The sequence below is a fragment of the Thermobia domestica genome, chromosome 12 (assembly GCF_964235325.1).
Source record: "Thermobia domestica chromosome 12, izTheDome1.hap1.1, whole genome shotgun sequence".
Lineage (NCBI taxonomy): Eukaryota > Metazoa > Arthropoda > Insecta > Zygentoma > Lepismatidae > Thermobia > Thermobia domestica.
The window spans coordinates 230,183,658-230,211,243 of NC_137465.1; the positions used below are offsets into that span (position 1 = coordinate 230,183,658).

A 27,586-nucleotide genomic window follows, 5' to 3' on the forward strand; every position below is an offset into this window, starting at 1 on the left:
TTATTATTATTATTATTATTATTATTATTATTATTATTATTATTATTATTATTATTATTATTATTATTATTATTATTATTATTATTATTAACAATAATAATAGTTTTTAATAATGTTTTGCGTTCAATGACTTTCCGCGTATTGCTAATATGCTTCGATTTGCTTCCGCACACAAACGGAAACAAAAGCATCGTTCCAGACATTGTTTACAGATGGCAGTAGTGTGTAGAGTAGAAATACGAACATGCTGTGCCATCTGTTGTGCTGAAATACAACTCTTTGTGGCTACACGCAATGTAAATGATTTCGTTATAATACAGGGTGGCCCAGAAGTAGTTATACACCCCTCTATTGATCAAGTATAACATTCTAGTTTATGCGTTTATTTGCTTCGGCTCTTCCGAGCTCAAGATGTAAGTAAAAACACATTAAGAACAAATAATAAAGGAACTAAGTCTACCTAATGGATAATAATAAGAAATGATATACAATGCAATGAGCTGATCAGTACGGTACTGTATACCTACTTTTGGGCTACCCTGTATTAACTTACTGGTATTACTACAAAGGTAACCAATAAAATTTTGTCGCTTTTTGACACACCACCTTCGAACATCGATATGTCACCTAAGACGTACATGGAAGATCAAAAATAGTATCCATCAGCATCGACGACCTTCTGCCAACGTTATGGAAGACCATGGATTCCATCGCGGTAGAACTTGGTGGGCCGTGAAAAGAAGAAGGTATTAAGTGTATTTTGCACCTCTACTAGGGATTTAAACTAGCATCCTCTAAGGTGATTGTCCAAGAAATGGAACAGGTGACAATCGGACGGTGCAATGTCCGGGGAGTATGGCGGATTCAATAGAGTTTCCCATCAAGGCGTAGAATTGTATCCTGGGTCATCTTAGCCATGTGGGGCTTAGCGTTGTCCTGTAACAGAAGGACTCCTTTGCGATTCAGAAGTTCTGGCTCCATAGTTTTGAGTTTTTTTTTTTTTTAACACGGCTTAGCTGCTGACAGTACACAACATTGATGCTCTGACCAGCTGGTAGCAGTTCCCGATACATGATGCCGCAAGCAGTCCACCAAACACACAGGAGGTCCAATTGGTACTTCTTCTAGTGTAGTGATGGTTTTGGCGGTTTTGGAACCGGTTCATGGGGTGCTAACCAATGATGACGGCGCCGTGGAGCTTTATACAAGGCCCGTTTCACATCACATATCAACACCCTGTCTAGAAATGGCTTCTTCCTAAGACAAAACAGCAAAGAAAAACAAGTGTCTGCTCGCGTTGCCTTCTGGCCCGGAGTCAAATCATAAGGGACTCATCGACCCAAGTTGATGGAGGTGCTTCCAAATGGTTTCTCCATTCATACTGAATTGCTGTCGCAGTTCCTCACACATCTGGCCACTGTTCGCCTCAAAATTGCTGTCTGAAGATCTTCATTTTGTACATGTGTTTGTCTTGCGGCACGTGGCACGTCTTCGAGTATTTCGTCACCGTCTTTAAACTTGTTAAACCACCGCTGCACTGTTCGCATAGTCATGACAGCATCACCTAAGGCCTGGGATAGCTTCCGCCCCGCTGCAGCGGCGTTTAACCCCAGTTTGAACTCTTACATCCCCTTCACACCCTTATGACGCTCTGTGGAGGTCCCATGTCCACTCTGTCCTTACGCAATTTCACGGTGTAACTGAAGTGCCGCAACCAGGTAGTATGTTCAATATACCCATACCAACAACTGACCTTCACCTTTTCTCCATTCGCATTGAACTCACGGTGTGAAGGCCAATCGAACACAGACTTCCACAAAAAGCGACAGAACTTTCTTGGTTACCTTTATATTATGATACAATGATATTATATCAAAGATTTCTTTTCTTTCCAGACTATTGTAGCTTTTGTGACTTCAAACAAGAATTTAACATCAGAACAAATAACGACTATTTTAAGGCAAAGTCTTCCCCCGTACATGATGCCACAAGTAAGTATGAGCATTAGTTGCTATTTGTCACTAAAAGCTTGAATCTGAGGGGCACATTATTCTTGATTGGAAATTCTGCATTATTTATCATCGAGTGTACAGTGTTTAATAGCGCCGCTTTTCTTTATCCCATTCATTTATATAGGGAATTAATTTTTTTTAATGAGTTGGAATTTCAATGACTCAATTTTACTGATTTTTTTTTCTGTCAAATCTATCAAAGTATTCCTTTGTATAAATTAAATTTATTTATATATACTTTTAATATTTACAAGCCATGATCGGAAAGAAAGTTACAAAATCTGTTATGGCTTATGTATACGACATAGTTGGAAGATTAACACCTAATGATAGAGGGCACTCAACACTAGTTCTCGACCGGCCTTCGATGTAATAATCTTTCTTGTTCAAGCACTTGTCACAACCGTAAATGAGGTTTTCCGTACGGATTATACAGACATCGGTGTCAAGTTCTCGTAGCTAACGTGGAGCAGGTTTTAACATCACCACATGTCAGATAATAGCGTTCTGCTTTACAGCAAGGAAAATCTGAAAGCCACTGTGGGTTAGTCAGGGCTGTAGGGGGGATGTTCTACTCGTTCCCAGCATAAACGCTGAATATACTCAACAATTTGTGTGTGTGTGTGTTGTTGTGTGTGTGTGTGTGTGTGTGTGTGTGTGTGTGTGTGTGTGTGTGTGTGTGGTGGATGGGGTCTCGCATTATCATTCAGAAGAATCACACCACGGCGGAGGAGACCAGAGTGTTTGCGTTTGATGGTATCCCGCAGCTTCAGAAGTGTCTTGCATTACCTTTCAGCATTCACGGTTTCTCTGTGTTCTAAATAATCGATCATTAGCACAGTTGATACGTTCCAGAATACAGTACACAAAACTTCCCTCGACGAAGCAACCACTTTGAATTGCATCTTCCGTGGAGAAGATGTGTGTTCTTATTACACGATACCTACTTCTTTGATGGGGTGAACAGATGCAATATTGTTTCATCACAGTCATTATCTGGTGAAGAAAAATTTTTCCCTCCGCTGCGTAACGCTGCAAGATATTCAGCAGTGTCACTATTTTGGTTGTCTTATGGTTCTCGGATAGTGTTCATGCCACTCATTTTACACGTACTTTTCTATACTTAAGGACAAAACCACAATGTTCTGCACAACACTTATAGTAGTCCCAGTGCAGCTATGTTGAGCGGAATTCTCTTCTTCTGTCACACGAATATACTCATCAACACGAGCACAGTTTACATCAATGGTTGAGGTACTGGGTCTACCGCTGGGTCCGAGGTTTTCATTAACAATACTGATTCATCTTTCTTTGAAGGCACAATACCACTTCACTACATGTTGCCTTGACATTGAGCCCTCCCCATACACCTCCACAATCTACTTAAAAATGTCAGCAGGAGTAGTGTTCTTTAGTCCACAAGAACAGCGCACCAATAATTTCTCTTCTACTCTTGAGCGAATTTTCCAGTCGAGTCACTATTTTAAAAGTTCGCTTCTCAAGTCCGAAGTCCTCAAATTTGCAATTAAACAAGCTTGTTATTAATCTACAAATAAATTTTCGTGTAAATATAATTCTTCGAAAATGTACTGCGGCGTTCTCTCGGCCTTGAAGCAATATGAGTGAGTTTCCCGTGAGAAGCAGAACAAATTCCTATCACCTTCCTCATGCAGGAGCTTAGACGCTCCACTTTATTTCTTTCTCTCTTGCCCTCGTAACAAGGCAGAAGACGGAAGTTTTCAGTGACAGTGAAAGTATGATTCCATTGTTGAAAGAGACGCTAACTCAAATGCAAATGCAACTATTCGAGACTCGACGGCGCTTTCACAACAGCTTTTTGAGAAGACGTACCTCCGAAACTCGTCTCCTGAGCAATATTACAACTAAAGTATGACTCACTATACACAGACCGGTAGCCAGCCCAAAAATGTAGGGGGAGGCGGCTGAAGTTAGGGGGGCCCGATCCACCTTATTATAGTTCATTTGCAAACCTACTGTGAAAATTTTCGGGGGACCAGCAAAAATTTAGGGGGGTCCTGGCCCTCCCAGACCCCCGTGGATATTGGACTGACTATACATGCAAAGCTGCGGAAATATGTGCTCTATCGTTACTCCTTAATCACTGTAATCTCTACATTTCAAATTATACAAATAAAATTATTAATTGGTTGATAGCTTATGCACTTCAGATTTTAACTCTTGACTGTAGCTATAGTTCTTTTAGATTTTACGTGTCTATGAAGTCAAGTTAGTGCCGTGTATCAATTAAAGGTTTAATTACATTATATTATCTTTAACACTTTTAAATATTTCTTACAGGTAAAAGTTGTAGATGCAATACCAGTGCTAGTAAACGGAAAGACTGATCGACAGAAACTACTAAGGATGTATGAGGAAGACATTACAGGTAAACAATTCGGTAAACAATGAAGCAAAAAGAATAATTCCTCTAAGATAATTTTTAACTGAACAAAGATTAATTTAAAATATAAAGCTGAACATCAGTTTAAAATTTTTTTAAATTATTTTCCATACAATAAAAAAAATGTTCGAAATGTCACAACAGAGACGTACATGCTCAACGTGTCTATCAAATGATAATATAAATAATCTATAGAGACATATTCTTTACAGATAATAAAACAAAGAATATTTTCTACAAACTGTTACAATAGAAACATACATATTCGATTTATCTATCAGATTAAAACATAATTAATGTATAGAAACATGTTGTTTTAGTTGTAACAATAAGACAAAAATATTGACTACAAAATATTGCTATAGTGATACACATATTCACTTTCCATACTAATCAGTGACGGCTAATGTTAGTGTTGCATGCAGCGTTGCGCAACGACCAAAGATTCCCCCCCCCCCCCAAAAAAAAATAGCAGTAGTAGTAAAGGAGTGAAGAATTTTACTTTCTATTACTTCTTTATACACCTTAAATAACATTTTTTTTTTTTTTACTTCTATAACTGTAAAATCCATTAACCCGTTTTAAAAAGCAGAAAACAATCCGTCAGAGAATCTCTAATTTATGTTGCGTTGCAGTCAGCATACAACGACCAGATTTCTACAACACGGGCATTGGAGTGAATGCTAAGTCGCTTTTCTCCTATCTCAGGAGTTAAAAACCTGGTCGTTGCAGTGCTCGAGCAACGCGGGACGGTTTTCAGTGAACAAGAAGACATTTCGCGCTAAATAAGACTTCTGAATATTATTGCACTACTAATTAACAATTCACTTTTATGAATTCATAATTATATTTAAATTATGGAATTGTGCTGAAGCAAACCAATATGATAATACATTTTAAAAAAGTGATCGCAGAATGACAAAATATGTAGTAGTGCAGAAAACAAATGAAAGTAAACACCCATTTACAATTTAATTATTAGTTTATATAGATAATGAAGACTTCTTGTACAGTTATTTGTGAACCAAATAATAAGTGAATATATAGTATTATATTTCAAGAATTATTAATATGATTCCTTCATTTCTGAAGACAACGAACTTCGTTGAACAACAACCTGGGTGCTTTCGCTTCTGACAAGAATTGCAAAAATTCTAGTAATCCTAAGAACCTGAGTTGATGTAATGAAAATTCACATTTCTGCTTTTCAAAACATTATCCAAACAGACGTGCACGGGCGTCGTTATCGGGGGGTCGGGGGGACGCGTCCCCCTAAAGATTTTAGTCAAATTTCTTTAAAGAAAGTAAGATAACTTTGTATATTTAACGTTTGTCGAAAAGAGGATTTTGATTTTGATTCATTCGACCCCGACGCCAGTGGTTTATGCTAAAAATTGTAAAGCATTTCCCCATCTGTAGATAGTATTTTAGTATATATGTATATCTTCTATAAAATAAATGTATCATGTACTTTTGATAACTTTCCATATGGAAGCATGATGGCTTACCTTTGGTGCGTGGGATCCCGAGTTCGATGCCTGCCCAAGTAAGTTTGTGTGGACAACATCGTGTCCGTGAGTTTTCTCAGGATACTCCTCTTTCCTGCCACATTCCGATTCCATCAATTATTCTATCATCATTCACTTGCCTACATCATCCGTCTCCCTTAGCGTAACGGGCATAATCGTGTGACGTTGAACTGAAAGATTTAACTTTTCATATGAAACTGTAATGAATTGGCCAAAATGCATTTGGGGCTACTTAGCAATGCCGTTTGTTTTGACGTTCTTTGACTTTTGGCTCCTATTACATACTGAACCCACATTTGGAGGGTTCCAAAGTTTGCTTTCCAGAACATATGACATCGATAAGTATTGTTTAGCCTCATGTGGATGGACTGTAATTTTCTTTTCGCACGCACACACACACACACACACACACACACACACACATATATATATATATATATATATATATATATATATATATATATATATATATATATATATATGTGTGTGTGTGTGTGTGTGTGTGTGTGTGTGTGTCATTCGTGATTTATGTACCTCTGGAGTGTGTTTTGAATCAGGGGTTTTGGTTTTTAGTTATTAGATTTACTTGCGTTGTGTGTGTGTTCTAATTGCGTGTCTTACAAGTTCTGAATGAATTCTACGTCATGAATTCTGTAAATAATTTTAAAAAAGTCATTTTCCCAGCTTTCCGGTGAGGAAAATTTTCCAATTAAGGAACTTGGAAGGCCATTGCCAAACAGACATTGTGCAGAGCATCAAAACAGGCAAAAGTTAATTCAAAAGGGTGTTCAGAAAATATTATATATAATGATTGTGTCCGTGCGAAGTAAAGAATACAATTCCGTATCTATTGTTTGGTGGTGAAGAATTGTGGACAAAATTAGGCATAACAGATTTAAGCCATTTATGCTCAAATATAAAGAACATAAAAATACAATTCTTCGGCTTCGCATTTGAAAAGTGTTTTAAAATTCTCACCTTTTCAAAAAGAAAATATCGTTTTGGACTTGCACAGTTCTTATAGGAAAATCTTGAAGAGCACATAGGAAACGTCAGACAGAACAGATGCGTACTGAATATGATCATTCTGACTCTAACTCCAACCCGGGAGTATTTAGAAGATTAAAAAAATTTAGCTCAGAATTAGACGTTGCTTTCGGAAAACCTTTAGAAAACCTACAGAACTGAAAGGGACATCCAAAACGATCTAAAATGAGTCTCCTACTTGATGGTAATGCTTGAGGTTTGTCAGAAAGAAATACCATACGACTGATTATAGCAGATGAAACAAGTGATCTCAAATATATTTCAAATGTACTTCATATGGATTCCATGTTATTGTTTGTCGGTACGTAGTTCAATGCAGAGATTTCTTTATATATGTATACAGGACCGGATCCGGGATTTTCTGAGGGGGATGCACCAATAACTATCAGTACATTTTACTGAATCAAATTTAATTTTCTTAAAATGCCTTTAGGCGTCTGTGATGTGTATGAGGAACTGACTTAAACTATTGTGTTTAGCAAAACCGCTTTCTTTTAAGCCCGAAACGGAAACATGACATGAAATTTTAGGAAAGTATTGCTATTTCCACTGCCAGTTTCTCACTTTACATAGCGGTACGAGCGGTCCCGGATTCGATTCCCGGTGGGGTCACTCGGTCGAAAAAGTGTAACACGCTTTTTCAGGCCAGCCACCCTGAATGAGGTTTTCCTCATTCACACCAGGCAAATGATGACTTATAGGTCCCAGGCCGCTTCCTTCCCTTTCCCCGGATTGTGTGCTCGCCGAGGGACGTCATCCCTCCAATCGTGACGGGCTAAATTGCCTTAGATGCCGAAAGCCCATCTTAAATCCCTAAATCTAAATCATAAATCCCTAAATCACCTTAGATAGTGTATATTCAGAACGGAGGGGGTGCACGTACTCCGGTGCATCCCTTAATTCCTGCCCTATATGTATATATTAAAATATTTTAAAAGAATTCAATGTTTCAAGAAAGGTTATCAGTATTGGCATTCATCGAAAAAGATCAGATAATGGTAATACTAGACATTAACGAGTTTGTAATAGAAAATTTGCTGCAATCGTAAGGAGGAGAATATATTTTCTATTAACATAAGTAATTGGATGAAATGTTCTAATTTTTAACTTTTTGCCATAATTATATTTATGTTCACATATCACATAGTGCGTGCGTCTAAATTTATGTTGATTAATTAATGAATCCAGTTTCTATCTTCTGTCTCCGATTGTTCGTACTGCAACACCCGAGACCAGCATTCACTGGCCGCCACTGACACTAATACGTATGTATATACTGAACTGAAACATGACTAAAACAAACCAAATCTATACCACGTGTATTTACTCAGAATAGTGGGAATTATCATTACTATTTCAAAAAGTTAAACTTTTTATAATTAATTTACAAACAACGAGCTTCTTCCCCGTCCGATTTATTAATATCTAAAGAGTGAGACGTCGAACTATGGTCGAAGGGGCAAGAGCGCTCACCGGCCATGTATGTTTCAAGGGATCGACATCATTTCCGTGGGTATTTTTAAAGATACTTTTGCTTTGATCTCATTAATTTTCTTCATAACTTTTCATTCCCTTAGTTTATAGGGCATAATCGTAGAACGTTAAAGAACTAGAAACTCCGTTTCTTTTCATTTCGTTTCGAACTGTGATTTATACTATTATCAAACTTACAATATGTGGATAAAATTGCCAGTGTCACATATATGTATGCAAAACCTAAATGAAAATTCAATTTTCTGTTTTACCAGAGTCTAAATTTTACAAAATGGAATACTTCATATTTTTTAAAAAGTAGAAAAAGTGCAAGTGTGTCAGGAGAAAATTCAAATCTTCAGTCTATATTAAACTTTCTTCTACACAAATATTATTCATCGTTGTCCTGATATGTGTAATTCCGTAAGATTGACAGACAGAGGGACGCCCGGCTCATTGAACCACATGAATTGATTTGTGAATATTATATACAGGAAGTATTACGTCTTACGTAGTTAAAGCTGGATCGTAAATGCATACTTAACAATCTAACAGTTACAGTTAATGCGTATCATAAAAATGAAAGCCACTATGTTTGAAAGTTAATAATTCTTGAACCACCCAACTGATCTCGATCAAAATTACAACATAGAGTAGGTTCGGACCTGGGATAGTTTTTGTCATTTCACTTTCATTTACAACGTAGGGAGTTGTATAAATGATCGAAAAAGACCGATATTAGTGTCGAATCAATAGTTTTTGGGGGTCACTGAGATGAACAGTGATACTTCCGATGCCGTTTAAATCCAAATTGAGTCCCGCAACTTGGGGGAAAGACATACATATATATTAACATGATAAAAAATGACCAATGTTAAGGTTGAATCCATGGTTTTCGGGGTAGCTGAAATGAACAGTGACGCTTCCCATGCTGTTTAAATCTAAATTCAGTCCCGCAACTTGAGGGAGGGGGAGAATATATATATATATATATATATATATATAAATGATTGAAAAGACCGATATTAAAAAGCATTTCGGTAATAATGAAAAATGAGGGACCTAACGGAACACATTACTATTTTTTCTTATTTAATCCAGCGAAGCAGATAATTGATGCTAGTACTTTATATATATATATATATATATATATATATATATATATATATATATATATATATATATATATATATATATATATATATATATATAAGTGTGTAGTGTAAATATGGTTTGCTTATTATTTATTTGGGTAACAATAAGTTATAGATGTATCACTCCCATAATACTGACACATTATAGAAGTGTTTTATGTTATTAAACATTTTTTTCTTCTTTCTTTTCTAGGAATTGAAGATTTTCGCAGAATAAGTTTCGATTTTGGAACCATTCCCGAGAAGAAAAAGTCAGCTGCCAAAATCCTATTCCAGACAATAGCCAACGTTCTAGGAAATGGCGTGTCATCCAAACTGTCACTCGAGTCGAACTTCTACGAAATTGGAGGAAATTCTCTCAACTCTGTGTACACGGTCACTAAACTCAGAGACCAGGGATTCGTAATCGGTATGGGCTTTTAGTATTAGACTTTTCATATATCATACACAGATCTTTATCATCTCTCTCTATCTCTCTCTCTCTATCTATCTATCGATATATATATATATATATATATATATATATATATATATATATATATATATATATATATATATATATATATATATATATACAGAAGGGATTTTTTCTGGGGAGATAGCAAATATTTTGTAAGATGGTATTACATGTGAATCTAAATAATTAATACATTGAGAGGTGTGATAAAAAAAAATGATAATTCACATGAACCAAATTGTTGGATTAACACGTGTAAGGTGTTTGAAGTTGTACAAATTCGCATCTTCAACCACTTGCTATCGAATTTACGCTTTCAATTCCTCTTTGTACAAGAACTGTTTATGCTTAAATTGTTGAGATCTTTATGATGATTACATTATTTTTACAAAAAGTCCGTAAGGTAAACTTTGAGTAGAATAAGTGTTATTAAGTTATTTGACCACACCCTTCAATTCTGTAAAAGAGCTCGGAATTTAACGTCCTATTCCAACACCGAGACCATATAATCATTATATGAAAGACAATGTCCTTCCGTTGAAATACGTCATCATCATTCGCTGTGTATTGGGATCACTTTTTGCTATGATAAACAATGGATTCTTATCATCAGTAGCTTTTGAAAATTCCATCCGCAAGAGGAAAAGGAATTGACAAATATAATTGTTAACACCTATTTCTTTCGAACCCTTTGATTTATAGGTAAAGAATTCGATATTGCACGTATATTGGAAGTCTCGGCTCACAAAATACGAATACCTTTCACTTTCATTAATTGTGTACAGAGGACGCTTCATGAATTATATTTACGTATTTGCATATGGAGGACGCAGCGCAGTGAGTTTGTAAACTAACACACGTTATCACACAAAAACTATTTTGTAAATCGCAATGCCTTCTGGAATCATGAAATGTCATCAATGGAGAAGGTTTTCATTAAATCGTTTTATTTATTCCACTCCGAAAAACGGAAAGTAGAATTTTAACTATCTAGCACCATGCCCTACAAAACAAGGAGGTACGATACTGCATTACCATAATTCTCCATTGACTTCTGTCCTTAGACAACTGGATATAGTTTCTACTTTCTATTCTTATTTCTGCGAGATCCATCTTAATATTGTCCTCCCATCTGCACCCAGGTCTTCCCAATTGAAGTTTTCAGATTGCATTTCCAGTTAAAACTTTAAAAGCTTTCCTATTTTCTTCCATTCTGGCTACATGACCTGCCCACCTGAGCCTCCCAGGCTTAGTAACCCTAAGAATGTTTGGTAAACGCAGTGGCGGCGGTTGGACGTTAAAAGTGAGGGGGCAAGACATGATCTGAATATTTGTATATAAATGTTAGTTTTCCTGGTTGTTTCTAACATTTTGTTTGACGAAAGGTTGTATAACTAATAGGATACTATATTTTCAGTTAAAATACCGTATATCGTATATAATAGTTTATTAAGTAAATTGAGAAGAACAACTCAAGTAGATACTAGCCCTTTGTATTCTTAAACAACGAAAGTGTAAGAAGAGATTTGATTCCTTGCTCATGAACATCTTAAAATTCTGTCTGGAAAATTGTGTGATCAGATTATTTAATAAATTTGCAAAATAAATAAATAGAAAGGATAATATTAATCATAGTAATGAATAATGATGCTTGTTTTGCAAAAGTTATATTGAAACTGAGGATTAATGAAAAACTTAATATTTAATTCCACACATGCTATTAAATGTATGTTATTACTCTTAGAAAATGAAAGACAGTAAATACTACAAGCATATGCTACGACATTTAAAGAAATATTTGCTTTTGCAACTTCTTGAAATATGTTCGTTGCCATTAGGTGCAGTTTTCACTTTCTTGGAACACATCAAAACACAACAATATTTAGAATCAATCCACACTTCAGTTATACAAAATAAACTTAAAACTAGAATTATGTTCAATTTACTAAATTTTATTGTATATACACTCGTACATCCTTAAACACAACACTTCACTCGTATATTACACTACAAAACAATGGAAAAGGTAGAAGTTGTTTCTTATCACGCTCTTTTTAATCGATATTCCTTACTTTAGAAAGAAGAAAAGACATTTTAGGAACTGTCAATTTTCGTGCAATTAAAGAATAACTTGTGAAATAGGCCCTACTTTTTTGCATAATGTTCTTTCGATTAGCTTCAAAGCGGCTCACTAACATATCGAGCCCTTGTAAGAAGAAATGAAAGTATGCTGAAATTGTGCTCCAATAGGTTATTTTTTGGGGTTATTTTCTGTGGCGATTAAAACGCAATTACTGTAGCTTTCTTTACTCCACGGGAAGACAACCAATACGTATTCACGCAACAGCAAATATTATATGGCAGCATTTTTTCCTATTAATCAGTAACACATACAAAATCGTTACATTTCCAAATGAAACTATATACATTAATTGGTTACTTCAAAAAAGTGCGGGGGCAACTGCCCCCCTTTGCCCCCCCTAATCGCCGCCCATGGGTAAACGGTATAAATTATGCAGTTCTTCGTTATGAGGTTTCCGTCATTCCCCATTCCCTATGCAGTTCCTCGTTATGAAGTTTTCGTCATTCCCCATTCCCTATGCAGTTTCTCGTTATGAAGTTTCCGTCACTCCCCATTCTCTATGCAGTTCCTCGTTATGAAGTTTCCGTCATTCCCCATTCCCTATGCAGTTCCTCCTTATGAAGTTTCCGTCATTCCCCATTCCCTATGCAGTTCCTCGTTATGAAGTTTCCGTCATTCCCCATTCCCTATGCAGTTCCTCGTTATGAAGTTTCCGTCATTCCCCATTCCCTATGCAGTTCCTCGTTATAAAGTTTCAGTCATTCCCCATTCCCTATGCAGTTCCTCGTTATGAAGTTTCAGTCATTCCCCATTCCCTATGCAGTTCCTCGTTATGAAGTTTCCGTCATTCCCCATTCCCTATGCAGTTTCTCGTTATGAAGATTCCATCATTCCACTTTCCCGTTTCTCTTAGATCCAAATATTCGCCTCAGATTTTATCAAATACTTTGAGTCTGCGTTCTTCCTCAGAAATTGTAAGCTTCATGCAAGATTAGAAAGCACAGGAATCTGAAATGAAGTTGCCTGTCTTTCCACTGTTCGGACCTGTTTGTTACTTGTAAAATACCTGACATTTTAATACATTAACTGTGGATAGGGAATTTCAACCGCAACACACTTAACTATAAACGTGACCATAAGCCTTTGTATTCACAAATGTGGGAATGTATCATCCTTACTTTCAACTTAATCGGATTTTACATAAACTGAATTTAAATTAATATCGCGATTTTGTTGAAATTTCCAACGCATGCAGTTGCCTCTAGAACTAAACAAATTTACAAAAACTACTGTGAATTTAATTAAATTCAAAGCTTACTTGCTTCTAATATACCTTTTTAAGAAAAGAATATATAACAGCATGACTAAATTGAAACGATTCCGGAGCCTAAGTATCTTCTAGCTCTTTCTTAAGAAATGTATTAGTATTAGTTTCCGTTACTTTCTTTCCAATAATTCTAAAACTTTAAAATATTCATGACGAGTGTGACCTATAGAGTCCAACACACTAGTCATGGTACCAATTGAATATGAGGAAACGTGAATTTCGGACAACTGTCTGAATCTTATTAAGAAACAAAAGTTTTTGGGTAATATACGAGTCTGAGAAATCAGAAGTTTACCAACAATTTCTTAGTCTTAGAAAAAAGTGTCAAACAAATATCTCGGATCTGAGGAATCAAAAGTATACGAATAATATCTGAAATTGAGGAAACAAAAGTTTTGAACTAATATCTGAATCTGAGGAAGCAAAAGTTTTCCGAATATTATCAGTAAATAGCAGTGCCACACGTACACCACGTGAAAAAGTTTGGTTCTATCATGTGATGTTTTTTCAATATTGAAACGGAAAGTGACAGTAGATTTCTTCCACTTCCGGTTCCAGTAGAAAGAGATTAGAGTGGAAATAGAATATGCTGTTTGATTGCAGAAAAAATGTTTCTCGCTATCTACTGTCATTTTTATTCTATTAGTGATCAACGTTAAAACCGGAAGTAGTTGATTTCTACTACTTCCGATTTGAACAGCTGCTGAGAGAGAACGGCACCTATCCTTACAACATTAAATCGATTCCTAAAAATCGCTTCTCGCTATCTCTTTATCGTTTTTGCTCTATGTAGCTTAATATTAAAACAGGAAGTTGGAGTATAAATTTTTATCACTTTCGGTTTTAGTAGGAAGTTAAGGATGGCGATGAAACGTATTCTTTGCGCACTTAATTGATTGTAGGAAAACGATTCTTGTTATCTATTACTATTTTTGCTCTGCAGTGATCAACACACCATCAGACCATAGATTTTTTTCAAACAGGTGTAGATGATCTTCATGCCATGCGAGTATCATTTCACAAAACTCAACACGCCCATTGCAATCATCTGGATACAACTTCTGAGGCGTCCATGGTCTATACCAGGGTTGCCAACTTTTCTTAAGAAAAAATCGGGACGAGACAATGGGGACAATACATTATTTTTTCCCACCCACTGCTCATCACTAGGTATAAGCAATATATGCAACATATTCAAACCGAAACAGCTGCAATTTATTTAATATAAACAAAGTTTAGAGAGAAAACTATATAGATTTCTTTTATCACAAATGAGAGCATAACATCATTAAGGAATTACAGACAAAAAGTATTAGTAAAATCAACTCTTATTCTTTCGCTATCATTATACAACAAATGCAAACCCAAACAACTGTAATTTATTTGACATAAACAAAACACAAAATTTGTGAAATTGATTCTATATATAAAACTGTGCGTGTAAAACAATAAATTATTCTTCTGTAAAAATGGCCCAGTAAAATATTAATTAACTTTAATAATCGATAAATCGGGACAAAATGCGTCCCGACCAGTGTCTAGAAGGGATGCGGAACAAATAAGTCAGAAATCGGTACAGTCCCAACAGATTCGAGACGGTTGGCAACCCTGATCTATATTGTAACTCTTTGAAGAGAATTGCACGCACAGAATGTAATGGCACTCTCTCTCTTGTAGCCTTCCTTGCTGATTTTGAAAAAGGGCTTCGCTCGAACATTTCCCTCACTGTGGCCACCTTTTCCTCTGATACTGAAGTGAAGGGCCTGCCTGATTTCTTAATGTCCACGACACTTCAGATAGCCATTAATTTCTGTGGCAATTTTTAATTGTTTTTCTATCCAGAACAGCTTGCCTCCTATGTTGATCCCTCTACTACTGTTCGACCTCAATTACTGATTGCCACATCTCACATCTTTCTGCAATTTTGGCTCTTTTCAATGCTTAATCATCCTGACATCTCTGTGACTTAAAAGGAACAACCAAAGCTTCACAGGATCTGGAACATCATCATCATAGGTATTCTGCCTTTGTTGGGAGGGCACTTGCCGCAGCTGAGAAGCTTGCATGCTCCACGGTCCTCTGCTAACCTTTTCGTCTTCGCGTATGATCTTTCTGTTTTAATAACATCCAATAATTGTAGTCTCTTTCGCCCCCTCCCTCTCTTTCCCGCCACCATACCCTCTAGGACGTCCCTCATGATACAATCTCTTCTTAAACAATGTCCCAACCAGTTTCTCTTCCTCTTCCTAATAATATCTAAAAGTGTTCTTTTCTCACCCACCATTTCTAACATTCTCTCATTCGTTTTCCGCTCGACCCAACTAATTCTTTCCATTCTTCTCCATACCCACATTTCGAAGGCTTCCAGTCAATTTTCGTCACCTTTACGTAATGTCCACGTTTCCGCCCAATACAGTACAACACTCCACACGAAGCATTTTATGAGTCTTTTTCTCAACTCTTTCTTCAAGTTCCCACAAAACAGACTTTTCTTCCTCCTAAAGGCTTCTTTCGCCATTCCTGTCCTTGCTTTTATTTCACGTTCGCACTTCAAGTCATTACTAAGAATACTACCCAGGTATCGAAAACTATTCACTTGTTCTATTTTCTCCCCTCCTACTTTTATATTTGACACAGACCCCTTCGTTCCAAATACCACGGCTTTTGTCTTTCTAACATTTATTTTCATCCCATATTCTTCAAGGCCCGGATCTGGAACAAATAGGGGGAAAATGGCATACTTTGATCTAAAAGACAAAAACTTTCATTGCTATCTACACATGACATCATTAGAAATTCGGAATTCAAAATAGGGAGTTACTTTCCGCCCACCTATAGCTATAAGTCTATGTAATCCTATAATTCCTTTAAGACCTTATATCTTTAATATATATATATATATATATATATATATATATATATATATATATATATATATATATATATATATATATATATATATATATATATATATATATATATATATATATATATGTTTGCTCTTAAGAGCCTGCCTTACTAAAAATGATACAAAATTTACCATTTTTCTTTTGCTTGTTTATTCATCAGTGAAAGGAGATAATGAAATGCAAGTCACCTCAATCATAGATAATGCTATTCTACAACAGAAAATATGAACCTGAGGAATGTTCAGTGTTGCCATCCATAGAAATTACAATGTTGCCAGAAAAACAATTTCCCTAAAATCTAAGTTAAGGCAGCAAGTAGAGGAACAAACTCAACTGCATTTGGTTACATATCATATTGTTTTGGTTTCCTGTGAACTACTTTTTAAATAATAGTTGTCTTTAGTTTGTAATAAACAAAATAGTTTTAACATACAATTACTAAAACTAAATAATAATGTTAATTAAAAAGTAGTTCACAAGAAACCAAAACAACATGATACGTAATCAAATGCAGTTGAGTTCATTCCTCTACTCTTTGTCTTAACTTAGATTTTAGGGAAATTGTTTTTCTGGCAATACTGTAATTTCTATGGATGGCAACACTGAATATTTTTCAGGTTCATATTATTTGTTGTAGAATAGCATTATCTATGATTGTGGTGACTTGCATTTCATTATCTCTTTTCACTGATGAATAATCGAGCAAAAGAAAAATAGTAAATTTCGTATTATTTTTAGTAAGGCAGGCTCTTAAAATGCACAAATCGCTGGGGGGGGGGGGCACGGTAGCTCAGTGGAAGGGCACTTAACTCTGGGCCCTGGTTCGATCCAAGGAAGTTTGTTATGGACAACATCGTGTTCGTGGGTTTTCCTGGGGTACCTTCCATTTCCTTCCACATTCTCATTCCATTTTCATTCAGTTGCTTTTATCATCCGTCTCCCTTAGCCTAACAGGCATAATCGCGGAACACTGAATTGAAAGATTTCATTTTTTTTCTTCTTATTTCAGAAATCGCTGATTTTATCTCATCAAAGACTTTGGGTGAAATTGTGGAGAAGATGGTTCCAGAGGAGGAATGGGAAAAGTCAAAGACATCTACGAAACCAAAAATGGCTACAAAGGAACACTATTCTTCGGAAATGTTAAATGATTCACATAGAGATGACGTCTATAGGTAAATAAAAATTATCCTATTTGTAATACAAAATCATGTCTTTATGTGAGTAATGCTAATTCCTAATAGTACACATTCAAGCTAATAGATGTCGTTATCTGTCTGCCTCATGATACTAGATGTCACTAGCATGCAGACATTTTACAAACTTAAAACTATTGTGACGATTTCATTGCAACATTGAAATGGCATTGTTTCTTATTTTTTTAATAATAAGACAAGGGACATAATCATATTTAGATTTGAGTATAAAATCGTCTTTGTCTATTTTTACAGTAGAATATCCGGTAATATTTTGCAGATGATTTAATTGCAAATTAAACTGTATTATAGTGACTAACATATGTTTCCTGCAGTAGTGAGGCCTTAAGAATGACGCTAATCATACGTCAAAACGAATGTGCATAAGACCCATTATTTTAAATTAGTTTATACTGTTATACTAAGTTTATAGCAGGACTACCGCCGGTAGCCTCGGTTGCCCATAAAATACGCCACTGACTTCTCTCAATTTCAACTAAAAAGTTCGCTTACTACTCACTAAAATAGAGCTTTTCATTAATGATCCTAAAAATCAAGAAATAACTTTGAAACATATCGTGAACAATTTGACCAAGGGTCGTTTCTCAAAATCTCACTTTTTCAGACATAAAGAAAGAAATATAATTCCACAGAGGAGAAACAAGTTAAATATGAAATTATTGATAATATATTCCACATAATTATTATCTGTAATAGGTGACGAGTTATTACATATTCAACTGCTTTCCTGTACACATAATTACTATTTCTTTCTTTATGTCTGAAAAAGTGAGAATTTGAGATACGACACTCCGTCAAATTGTTGACGATACTGACTAAAGATTTTAATTAATGTATAATGGTGATTTAGATCAAAGGTCTACTTCAGACAAGGATTCTAGAGAGACGGCGAAACGAAACCAAACGATGCTTCAATTGTGTGTTTTACTAAAATATTGAAACTAGATTCATATTATAATAATGTCATGTATTTTACTTCCTTTAACACATTTTCCTTCCTTTTATTCCAGAATAATTATCAGCAGTTTTTACGAAAAGGCCGACTTGGAGCAGTGGTTGATGCCACACATTTATAAAAGTGATTATGTAGAACTTCTGGACAAGATTTGGGATCCATTAGTTGAGAAGAATCTTAGGTAAGAAACTTATTATTAACATTACTTATTTATTAATAAATTTAGGGAATCGTTCTTCTTGATACAGTCTATAATTAGTGTTACTCAAGAGAATAAATTTCTCGTCTCCTATCTTAAACGAGACAACAAGTACTTTTTAAAAAAACTTGTACGAGACGAAACGAGAATTGTCTCATTTCCGAGCCTCAAACATTGTTTTAGCGTTACGTGATTTATGGTATGGAAACTATAAATTGATAAAATGATTTTACAAACATAATGAAGAGCATCCGTCAACGTTTAAAGTTACACAATATACTCCAATAATGAATATGGTATAAATGATCTAGTACATCACCCTTTGTGAACCTTTCGTGACGCAGAAGAATTCTGGAAATACTTAAATGAAATTAAGAAAAAATGAAGGCATACATTTTGTACAGAAATTTAGAAAGAAAAAAACAGATTAGAAAAAATCTTTCAAAATCGATATGAGACAAGAGGAAAAAACCGTCTCGTAAAGGAACAATACCGGTACTTATAATTATAAGCTTGAGGAGTGGGTATGGACAGAGCCGGATTTAGGAAGTGTGCAAAGGTGCACGTGCACCCACCCCCCTTCGTTTCAAATATACACTATCTAAAGCGAGAATCAACAGTAAAAATAACAACACTTTCTGAAAATTGCTGCTGTTATGTTTTCGCTTGGGCTTAAAAGAAAGGGAGGTTTTGGAAAATCAATAGTTTGTCAATTTTCTGAGGGTTGAAGGAAAAGGACTCACCGAGAGCAGACATTTAACGTATCCAGGGTAATTTCTCATTCACACTACAGATGCCTAAATGTATTTTAAAAATTCAAATTTAATTCAAATGTACTGGTAGTAATTGGTGCACCCCCTCAGAAAATCCTGGATCTGGCCCTAGATATGAATAACCACCTTTACTCGTGAAGATGTTACTCCATTAAAGAACTCGGTCGATATAAGAGCTCTAGTTATCTATTGCTCAAAGAATTTAAAATTCGCTCTCGTTCAAGCATCATCGTATGGAGTAACGGACGGAAATCAATATAACATTGCATTCTTATAAGACTCAGTAGCGTAATCCTAATAAAGGAATCGCGAGTAAATTCATGCATACGATGCTGTTTAGCAGAAACACACGTGTCTTGGAATCATACAACTAGTAGCGTCATTTCAGTTTGCCAGGATGTCTACCTACACAAGAGTTTCAAGTTTTTTTATTATTATTATATTAATATACAGTTTTTTTTTAAAAAAAAAAGCATGTGTGCCTCAATTTCAAGGGGCAATTGACCCCTTCCTCCTGAAATGACGCTCCTAAATACCACCAAGATTGACCATCAAGAAAGACGTACAAAGAAAGCCGTCACATTTGGTAACAATGGAGCAGAACAATGGCTTGAACCACAATGTACAGAAATAAAATGACTTGATTTTCTTAAGTCGTCAATTGATTGTGTGTTATTTTGACCTGACGAAGACCATTCTACACATGTTCTCTTTCTGCTGTCAGCAAACTAGGGACAAATAGAGTGGTGGTTTCTCGTTGCCTTCCACCCTGCAGTATCCCAGCCTTTAATGTCCCTCTAAATACGCCTGGGACTAATGTTGAGGTTGCCGTACTAATCACTATGATTTCCGCCAACTTGGCTACTGGAAAATTGCTGCCTTCTCCCAGAACACACTTAATCTGGCTACTCCATTTAGACCAATTCGGCAGGGGCAGCCCTTCTGGTAGTGAACTACTACTGATATAGCTCTAAATTTTTTCATTGTAGCACATGCAATCCTTCCAATCCGACACGTAAGTGTCTTCGTAAAGGTGGTGTTTATCGAGGAGGCACTTGCGAGTGATTTAACAATATTTCAATCTAATTTTCACATTTAAATAATTATTGTTTTCCCTTCTGTATTCCTTAAAGAACCTATAAACATCTAAAAGTTTAACATATTTCACTCTTTCTTTTAGTTTCATTGTGAGGAACAACAAAGGTGCAATTGTAGGTGCTGCCTTCAACTTCGATGCACACGATGAGCCAGAAGTTAATATTGAGAGTAAACTCACCATCGTCTTTGAATTCCTAGAAACACTTGAAGGACCACTAAGGTAATTAATAACAGACTTCTCTTACTCTTATTATTAAATACAAAGTTATTCTTACTCCGTTCAGCATAAGAAATAAAATGTAAGGTCTATAGAAATAGAAATTTATAGGTAGATCAAACAAATATATGGTGAAAATCCAACTAGAAAATGGTGTACCATGTGTTCAGCAAAAGAAGAACAAACTTGCACGACGAAGATTGCACCTTTACATTTAAGTACTTGAGCACACAAATTTGCATTCTGTCACGAGATTGAAATGGTATAGTTGCTACTACCGGAAAGTGATATTTGGGAAACATTAACTTGGCTTTAATACCAAGTACATCTATTAATAGAAGACGAAGAAATATATTTAGCCCTATAGTCGATTTTAGTAATCAAAATAGATTAAGTCCATGTCATGATATGCCAGGATTTTATAATAAGAGAGCAGAAGATATGGTCATTGATTTTGTTTTAGAAGTGATAATACAGTGTATGTGGAAATCATTAAATAATTAATCCAATAGATAGTTGTTATCAGTGGCGGTCTATCCCCCCCCCCAAGTTTTTTGCATAACAAAAATGACTTAAGATATTATTTATATATTTTTGAAAGTTTATAGTAAACTCGATATACCTATCATAGTCTTTGTTCTGACTGCCTCCCTTTTTTTTTTTTTACTCGCCTTTGAGTTGCTTATTTAAAAAAAAAAAAAGGCCTGTGACAAACATCTTGGCATTTCATCTAAACGAATAAAATTCAAGCTCTGACGCGACGTTGCCGAGTGCTAAGGGGTGTGGCTATGGCTAAGCAGACGAACTATACCGCGATCAGGTGGCAGAGGATGGATGTGGATGTGTACAAAATAAATGTGGCAATACCGTTGGCCTCTCATTTGCTAGCAGCATTTAAAGGGAACTTGGAGCGCCGCCTTCAAATGCCAAGATGTTTGTCACGCCGTTTAATTACAGTTATTGTTTGGTGTTCGGTCATTATAGCAAGTTAAGTCTAACAATTGACGAATAGTGATTATTTTTCAAACCTATCACATTGAAAAATAGTAAGTTGTTAATATTTTGACAACTGATGATAATAAAACAGCTAATCTGACCACGACTTTTATTTCCATCGACCCTAAAGGACAGTAACTTAATAATGGATAGGTATATTTAGATTGTTTTGTTCTTTTAGAGTTGAACGTCTCTGTTTACATTATACATAGCCCAGCGAATTTTACTTTTGATTAGATAGACGCCTGAACTCCCATAGGAAATCGACCTGTGTCTTTCATACTAAAGACGTAAGAGCTAATCAAAAGATATTTAGAACATAAAGTCTTCTTACTTTCGGCTATGAAATAATATGAAAATAATTGGGAAATAATTTTACTTTGACAGAGACACAAAACTGCCTCCTGGAAAAGGAAACATTCTTCATAGTTTTATGATGGGAACACATTCGGAACTCAACTTTCAAGAGAACATTGACGTCATCAATTTTATGGAAGAACAAGTTTTACAAGTTGCAAAAGATAGAGGTTTCATCGGGGTGTTTACGACCAACACAAGCCCCCTCACACAGGTAATTATCTCAATTATTTTAAGATTTATGTACTGTATATTTATATAGAGAATTTTAAAATTTGAGAAGAATTAAATTTTGCATTTATACTTGTTAGAACTACAGTTAAATTTCTAACGTTGGCGTCACTCAAAATTGTGGAATTTTCACGCTTAAAACCTTAAAACAAAACCTCAATTTTATTGTATTAGAAGAAAATTTGTCATGTGAAAATATATTACACATTATGCTCTTGTTTTGTAATTACCTTCAAAAAACTGTACAAATAATATTCCTAATAATGATCTAAAAATTAATGTAATTTTGTTATTTTTACTAGGTGACATTAGATAACTTCTTTGTATGTGAAACTCTTATAACAGATATACGCATATATATAAATATTATTTTTTTAATATTAGAATAGATGCTGATACTGAGGATGTCAGTTTCCCAAATGAATTGTGCTGGTACATGAAACCAAACTGTACGCAGATCACACATATGATAAAATCATATATATATATATATATATATATATATATATATATATATATATATATATATATATATATATATATATATATATATACATAGGGTGTTTCAAAACAACACAGACAACGTTTGGGAGGTGATTCTTGACACCAAGCTAAGACAAAAAGTATAGATCAACCTGTGTGCAGATATCCGTCACTTCGAAGTTATAAGCTGCCGAAAACATGAAAAAATGAAATTTAAAGGTGCATAGCTGCAAAACTATGGAACCTAACAAGGTTAGGTCAAGACTTTATTTAGGAACTAGTATGTGCCCTATCCAAATATCCATGTTTCAGAATCCTGCATTACTTTCGCAACAATGTTTATAGAGTTAGTTGGTGAATACTTCAAAGTATATGTCCGTAACCAAACTGCTTCTATAAAAATTGTTGCGTGAGTACCTTAGAATTCTGAAACATGTATTTTTGGATAGTGCACATATTAGTTCCTAAGTGAAGTTTTGACCCAACTTTGGTAGATCGCATAGTTCTGACGCTTTAGACCTTTAAATTTATTTTTTTTTCATGTATTCGGGAGCCTATAACTCCGAAAGGAAGAATTTGTGCATCCAGGTTGGTCTATACTTTTCTCTTTATCTTGGTGTCAGGAATCACCTCCCAAACGTTCAAACGTTGTTGGTGTTGTTTTGAAACACCCTATATATATATATATATATGTATGTGTGTGTGTGTGTGTGTGTGTGTCTGTGTGTGTCAGGTGTCTGACTACAACACGTTTACGTTCACGGGGTACGAATCAATCTTCGCTGTGTCAGTCTAGTACACTAGATCTGTTTAGTTGATTTCACAGAGTTCCGTTATTAAAGAATATCATCAAGAATTCGATGAAACTTACTGACACATGCTCTAACCTAGGAACATGCAACCTCCTAGGTAGTCTTTTACTACAACTAGACAACTCCTAATTGTTGATATGACACTTTTCGCCCAAATGCATAATTTCTATTCCTTAAACGCTGAGCATAGATCGTTGCAGGAACTTTCATTATGATTATTATTATTAGTAGTAGTAGTAGTAGTAGTAGTAGTACTTGTTGTTGTTTTGAAATTTTATACTTTAAATTCTTACAACAGCGAGGTTATAAAGGGCGGGATCTCTATTAACGTGGACACTGAACCACGACCGGGGCTCGAAATCAATGCCGTTGGAGAGTGCACATACTATCATACAAGGTCAATCCTCTCGCAAGTACAGGCAATTCTCAACCTCACTATCGCATCTCTAACAAAACTAGATTACATGACCACACTAACGGCCCTGACCTAATAATAGTAGTAGTAGTAGTTGCAATAGTAGTATTAATATTAATAAACTCTCAACCAAACGGCAGGTTTGCGCCGCTTTGTGTCAAACTGGATATAGCACATGCTTCCTATGCTTGTGGTCTCGGTTGTCGTACCGCCAGGTATAAAAACCCCAAGTAGTCTTTTGAGTCCACTTTAAGCCGAATTCCCCCTCATACAGCATAACTACTGAATACAAATATTAAACTCCATTAGTCAATAAAAACCAATTTTCTACATTTTCCTGGATACCGTCTCATACAGCATAGCTGCTAAATGCAAACATTAAACTCCATTAGTCATGTACTTTATTTTTATTTCAGTTTGTTAACTATTATTTCTGGTTGATCATATCAATTTTGCAGGTAAAACAATCTGAGGATTACAAAGTTGATTGTACGATATATTGTAATGCTCAGACCCGCACCTTTCATTGTTGGTAAGTTGTTAACTCAATTGATGTACTGTTTTCCTTTCATCCACAGCAACTAGGAACGGATGTTTACAACTATAATGTTCTTACGGACTACCAAGTAAATCAATACGTGGCAGCAGATGGAAGCAGACCATTTGGAAAAGCCCCAGATTCTCAACGAGCGCTATGTCAGTGGAAAGAAGTGTGATACTGCTCACTGGAAATTTATCAAAACACGTACTGTGTGGAGCTTGCCAAATCTCCACGTTCCTCTGTGACACGCTATAGCTACTTGCGCACCAATAAAATTTATTTATTTATCTTAATACACGAAAACGAAACACGCTGTTTTTCACGATCTAGAGTCCATTTAGACGTAGCTAATAGGTAAACAAATAGTAGGAAAATCTGTATGATTTATCTAGCACTAATTCATCAAATATTATGTGTGTTTGTTGGTATATTGTGTAAAGTATAATCCTTTTGTTTCATATTCATCTTTCCAGAAAGATCCAATTAGAGAGGTGCGTTAGCGTCAAGTATTAGAATAATACAGAGTGGTCAATATTGGTCTTTACCAGAAACTTATGTATGTACATGGAGCACTGACAGAAAATAACAGTACTTTCTCAGTTTGTAAGCGTAATAAAAATCATTGTATTTATCTATTAAGATGAGCTTGCAGCAATTATGTCAAAAGAACGACAGGTACACTGAATTTCCGAGTGGTTACGGATTTCAGACTTAGGCGAAAGGGTATTTACTTTGTAATGAAAGGAATCAATTTCAATAGAAACAAATAATTTATTATAAACAAACCAAAAAATAACTAATATATGTACATATATAATTAACAAATTGAAATGGCTTCTTTATTAAAGTGTTCCCTTGAATCACGGTTTGAATGTCGGAAGCTGACGAAACATTAATATGAAAATTGAACATTTAATAAATAATTTAGTATAAATTTAGAGTTCAATTTCTCAAGTAAATTGTTACGTCTGATTAGGTTATCTACCCAATTATAACCAATATTAACAGTATCAAATATATAAGAGCTCTGATTCATATCCCGATTAAGTGCCCAATACACGCTACAATTTCAAGTCAAATAGACACTAAAAATAAAAGGTTTAGAATTTAAAAAAGCATAAGAGAGTTCACCTGGAAGGTGAAGTGAAAGCACATGCTTTTTAAGAAGGTGCTAACTATTTTCTTGGCTGGTTTTCTGTTTCATATTGCCTGTAATACTATTACATGACAGAAAAGAATGACAATCTGCAGAGTATATTAGCCATTCGAGTAACAAGAGGTTTCCACCAAATCTTTGTCAATCTAATTATAAAAGCGATACACCAACAGAAGTAGTTTTTGTTATATTGGTAGATTTTTTTTGTCATATAGGATCGAAATATTAGCTATACAATTGCAATGCTGACTCTCAAATATCAGAAAGGTTACAAAACGGGAATACAGTTTCGTTTGTTTCGGTTGTAACTTTATAGATTGGCTCAGGAGGTATGCCCAATTTTATGTATTAGCAGGCGGTGTTGGGATTTGTAAATATTTTGCGGTTTGTAGTTCTCCATTAGTCTTACTATTTAAGACTTTGCAACGTTTACATAAAATATATATTCTCACACATGCTATCATGTTATTGCAACAAACATATTTATTATGAAACAAACTTTCAGATCAATTTAGGGTTGTTGAGTTGTGATGTATACCTGTATGTCCTTGTCTTTTTATGTTTTGAAATGTTAAATTGCGTAGCTCACTGGCCGCAAAAGATCGGTTGCTGGGCCGTGAATCGGAAACCTGTGAATTAGCATCGTCAAATTTCTCTTAATTGCTTTTATTATGTCCCATACATAAGCAGACAATTTATTGCTTTCAATAAGATTATTTGAGAGTTTATCCAATCACCATAATGACTTCAGATTTATTTTCTTGAACAATCGTTTGTATTATTACTATATGCTGTAAAAATACACTCTATGTACTAGATCGTATAGAAATGTTATTCAAACTTGCTGTATTTATATATATCTTTATGCACGGGTAGTGTACCATAGTCAGTCTCAGAAAATAAAGTAAATTTAAACATGAAAACTTACGGTGGAAAACTTATATTAAATTTACATTTTTAAAACAACAATTAAACATTGCTGACATAGTTGCTATGTTAGGACTTTATTTATAATATGTTTGAAGCAGATCATACAAGCAAATATGTAGCCTCAATTATTGATGTAATATGCCACAAAATAATGATGCACACTTGTATCTATTTTTATAATGATAATTATTACATCATGTACAACTTTGATTTTATATATATATATATATATATATATATATATATATATATATATATATATATATATATATATATATATATATATATATATATATATTATAAATTGACTGTTCTAACGAAGGGTCAATGTAATAATTATTTTGAAGCTATATACATTATTTTTAAAGCAGTATTAAAAATAGTATCTCTAAATTACATAGATTTTTATGTACAGAAAACATGGCAAATACATCGTAGATTTTTTGTACAAATAACTAAATCTCTGAAAAGCAGAAAGTTCGTAATGTATTTATATGGTTTAGCACAAAATGTAACAGAATTTTGAAAGTATTATACCTAGGTAGTATTATGTATATGTTGTAACTTGATTGTAAATAACATTATATAAGAAGAAATATTTTCATATTTTTCTATTAGTCAGTAAAAGTTCTCTCTGTAGACAAGGTAGAATAAGAAGTGCTACCACTCTTCTTTTTTTCACACTGAATTATTTATAGTACAAATTGTACAATACAATTATAAAGACAAGTTTCCATTATTGTTTTATTATGTCCAGAAATATTATAATACCCTCTCCACTGGTTTAGTGGCT

At 34.8% G+C, this 27,586-nt stretch overlaps 1 protein-coding gene across 2 annotated transcripts in view; it reads left to right on the forward strand.

Moving 5' to 3' along the window:
* The window catches only part of e (nonribosomal peptide synthetase ebony), a 69,203-nt gene extending 42,180 nt beyond the window's left edge, over positions 1-27,023 (forward strand). For both annotated transcript variants that reach the window (XM_081734849.1, XM_081734848.1), the window contains exons 5-12: positions 1,896-1,991; positions 4,332-4,419; positions 9,831-10,046; positions 17,423-17,588; positions 18,641-18,766; positions 20,738-20,875; positions 22,256-22,439; positions 24,745-27,023. In XM_081734849.1, coding sequence (XP_081590975.1) covers positions 1,896-1,991; positions 4,332-4,419; positions 9,831-10,046; positions 17,423-17,588; positions 18,641-18,766; positions 20,738-20,875; positions 22,256-22,439; positions 24,745-24,882 — 1,152 coding nt within the window. In that variant the 3' untranslated portion in view covers positions 24,883-27,023. The remainder of the gene's footprint in view (positions 1-1,895; positions 1,992-4,331; positions 4,420-9,830; positions 10,047-17,422; positions 17,589-18,640; positions 18,767-20,737; positions 20,876-22,255; positions 22,440-24,744) is intronic.
* The last annotated feature ends 563 nt before the right edge of the window (positions 27,024-27,586 follow it).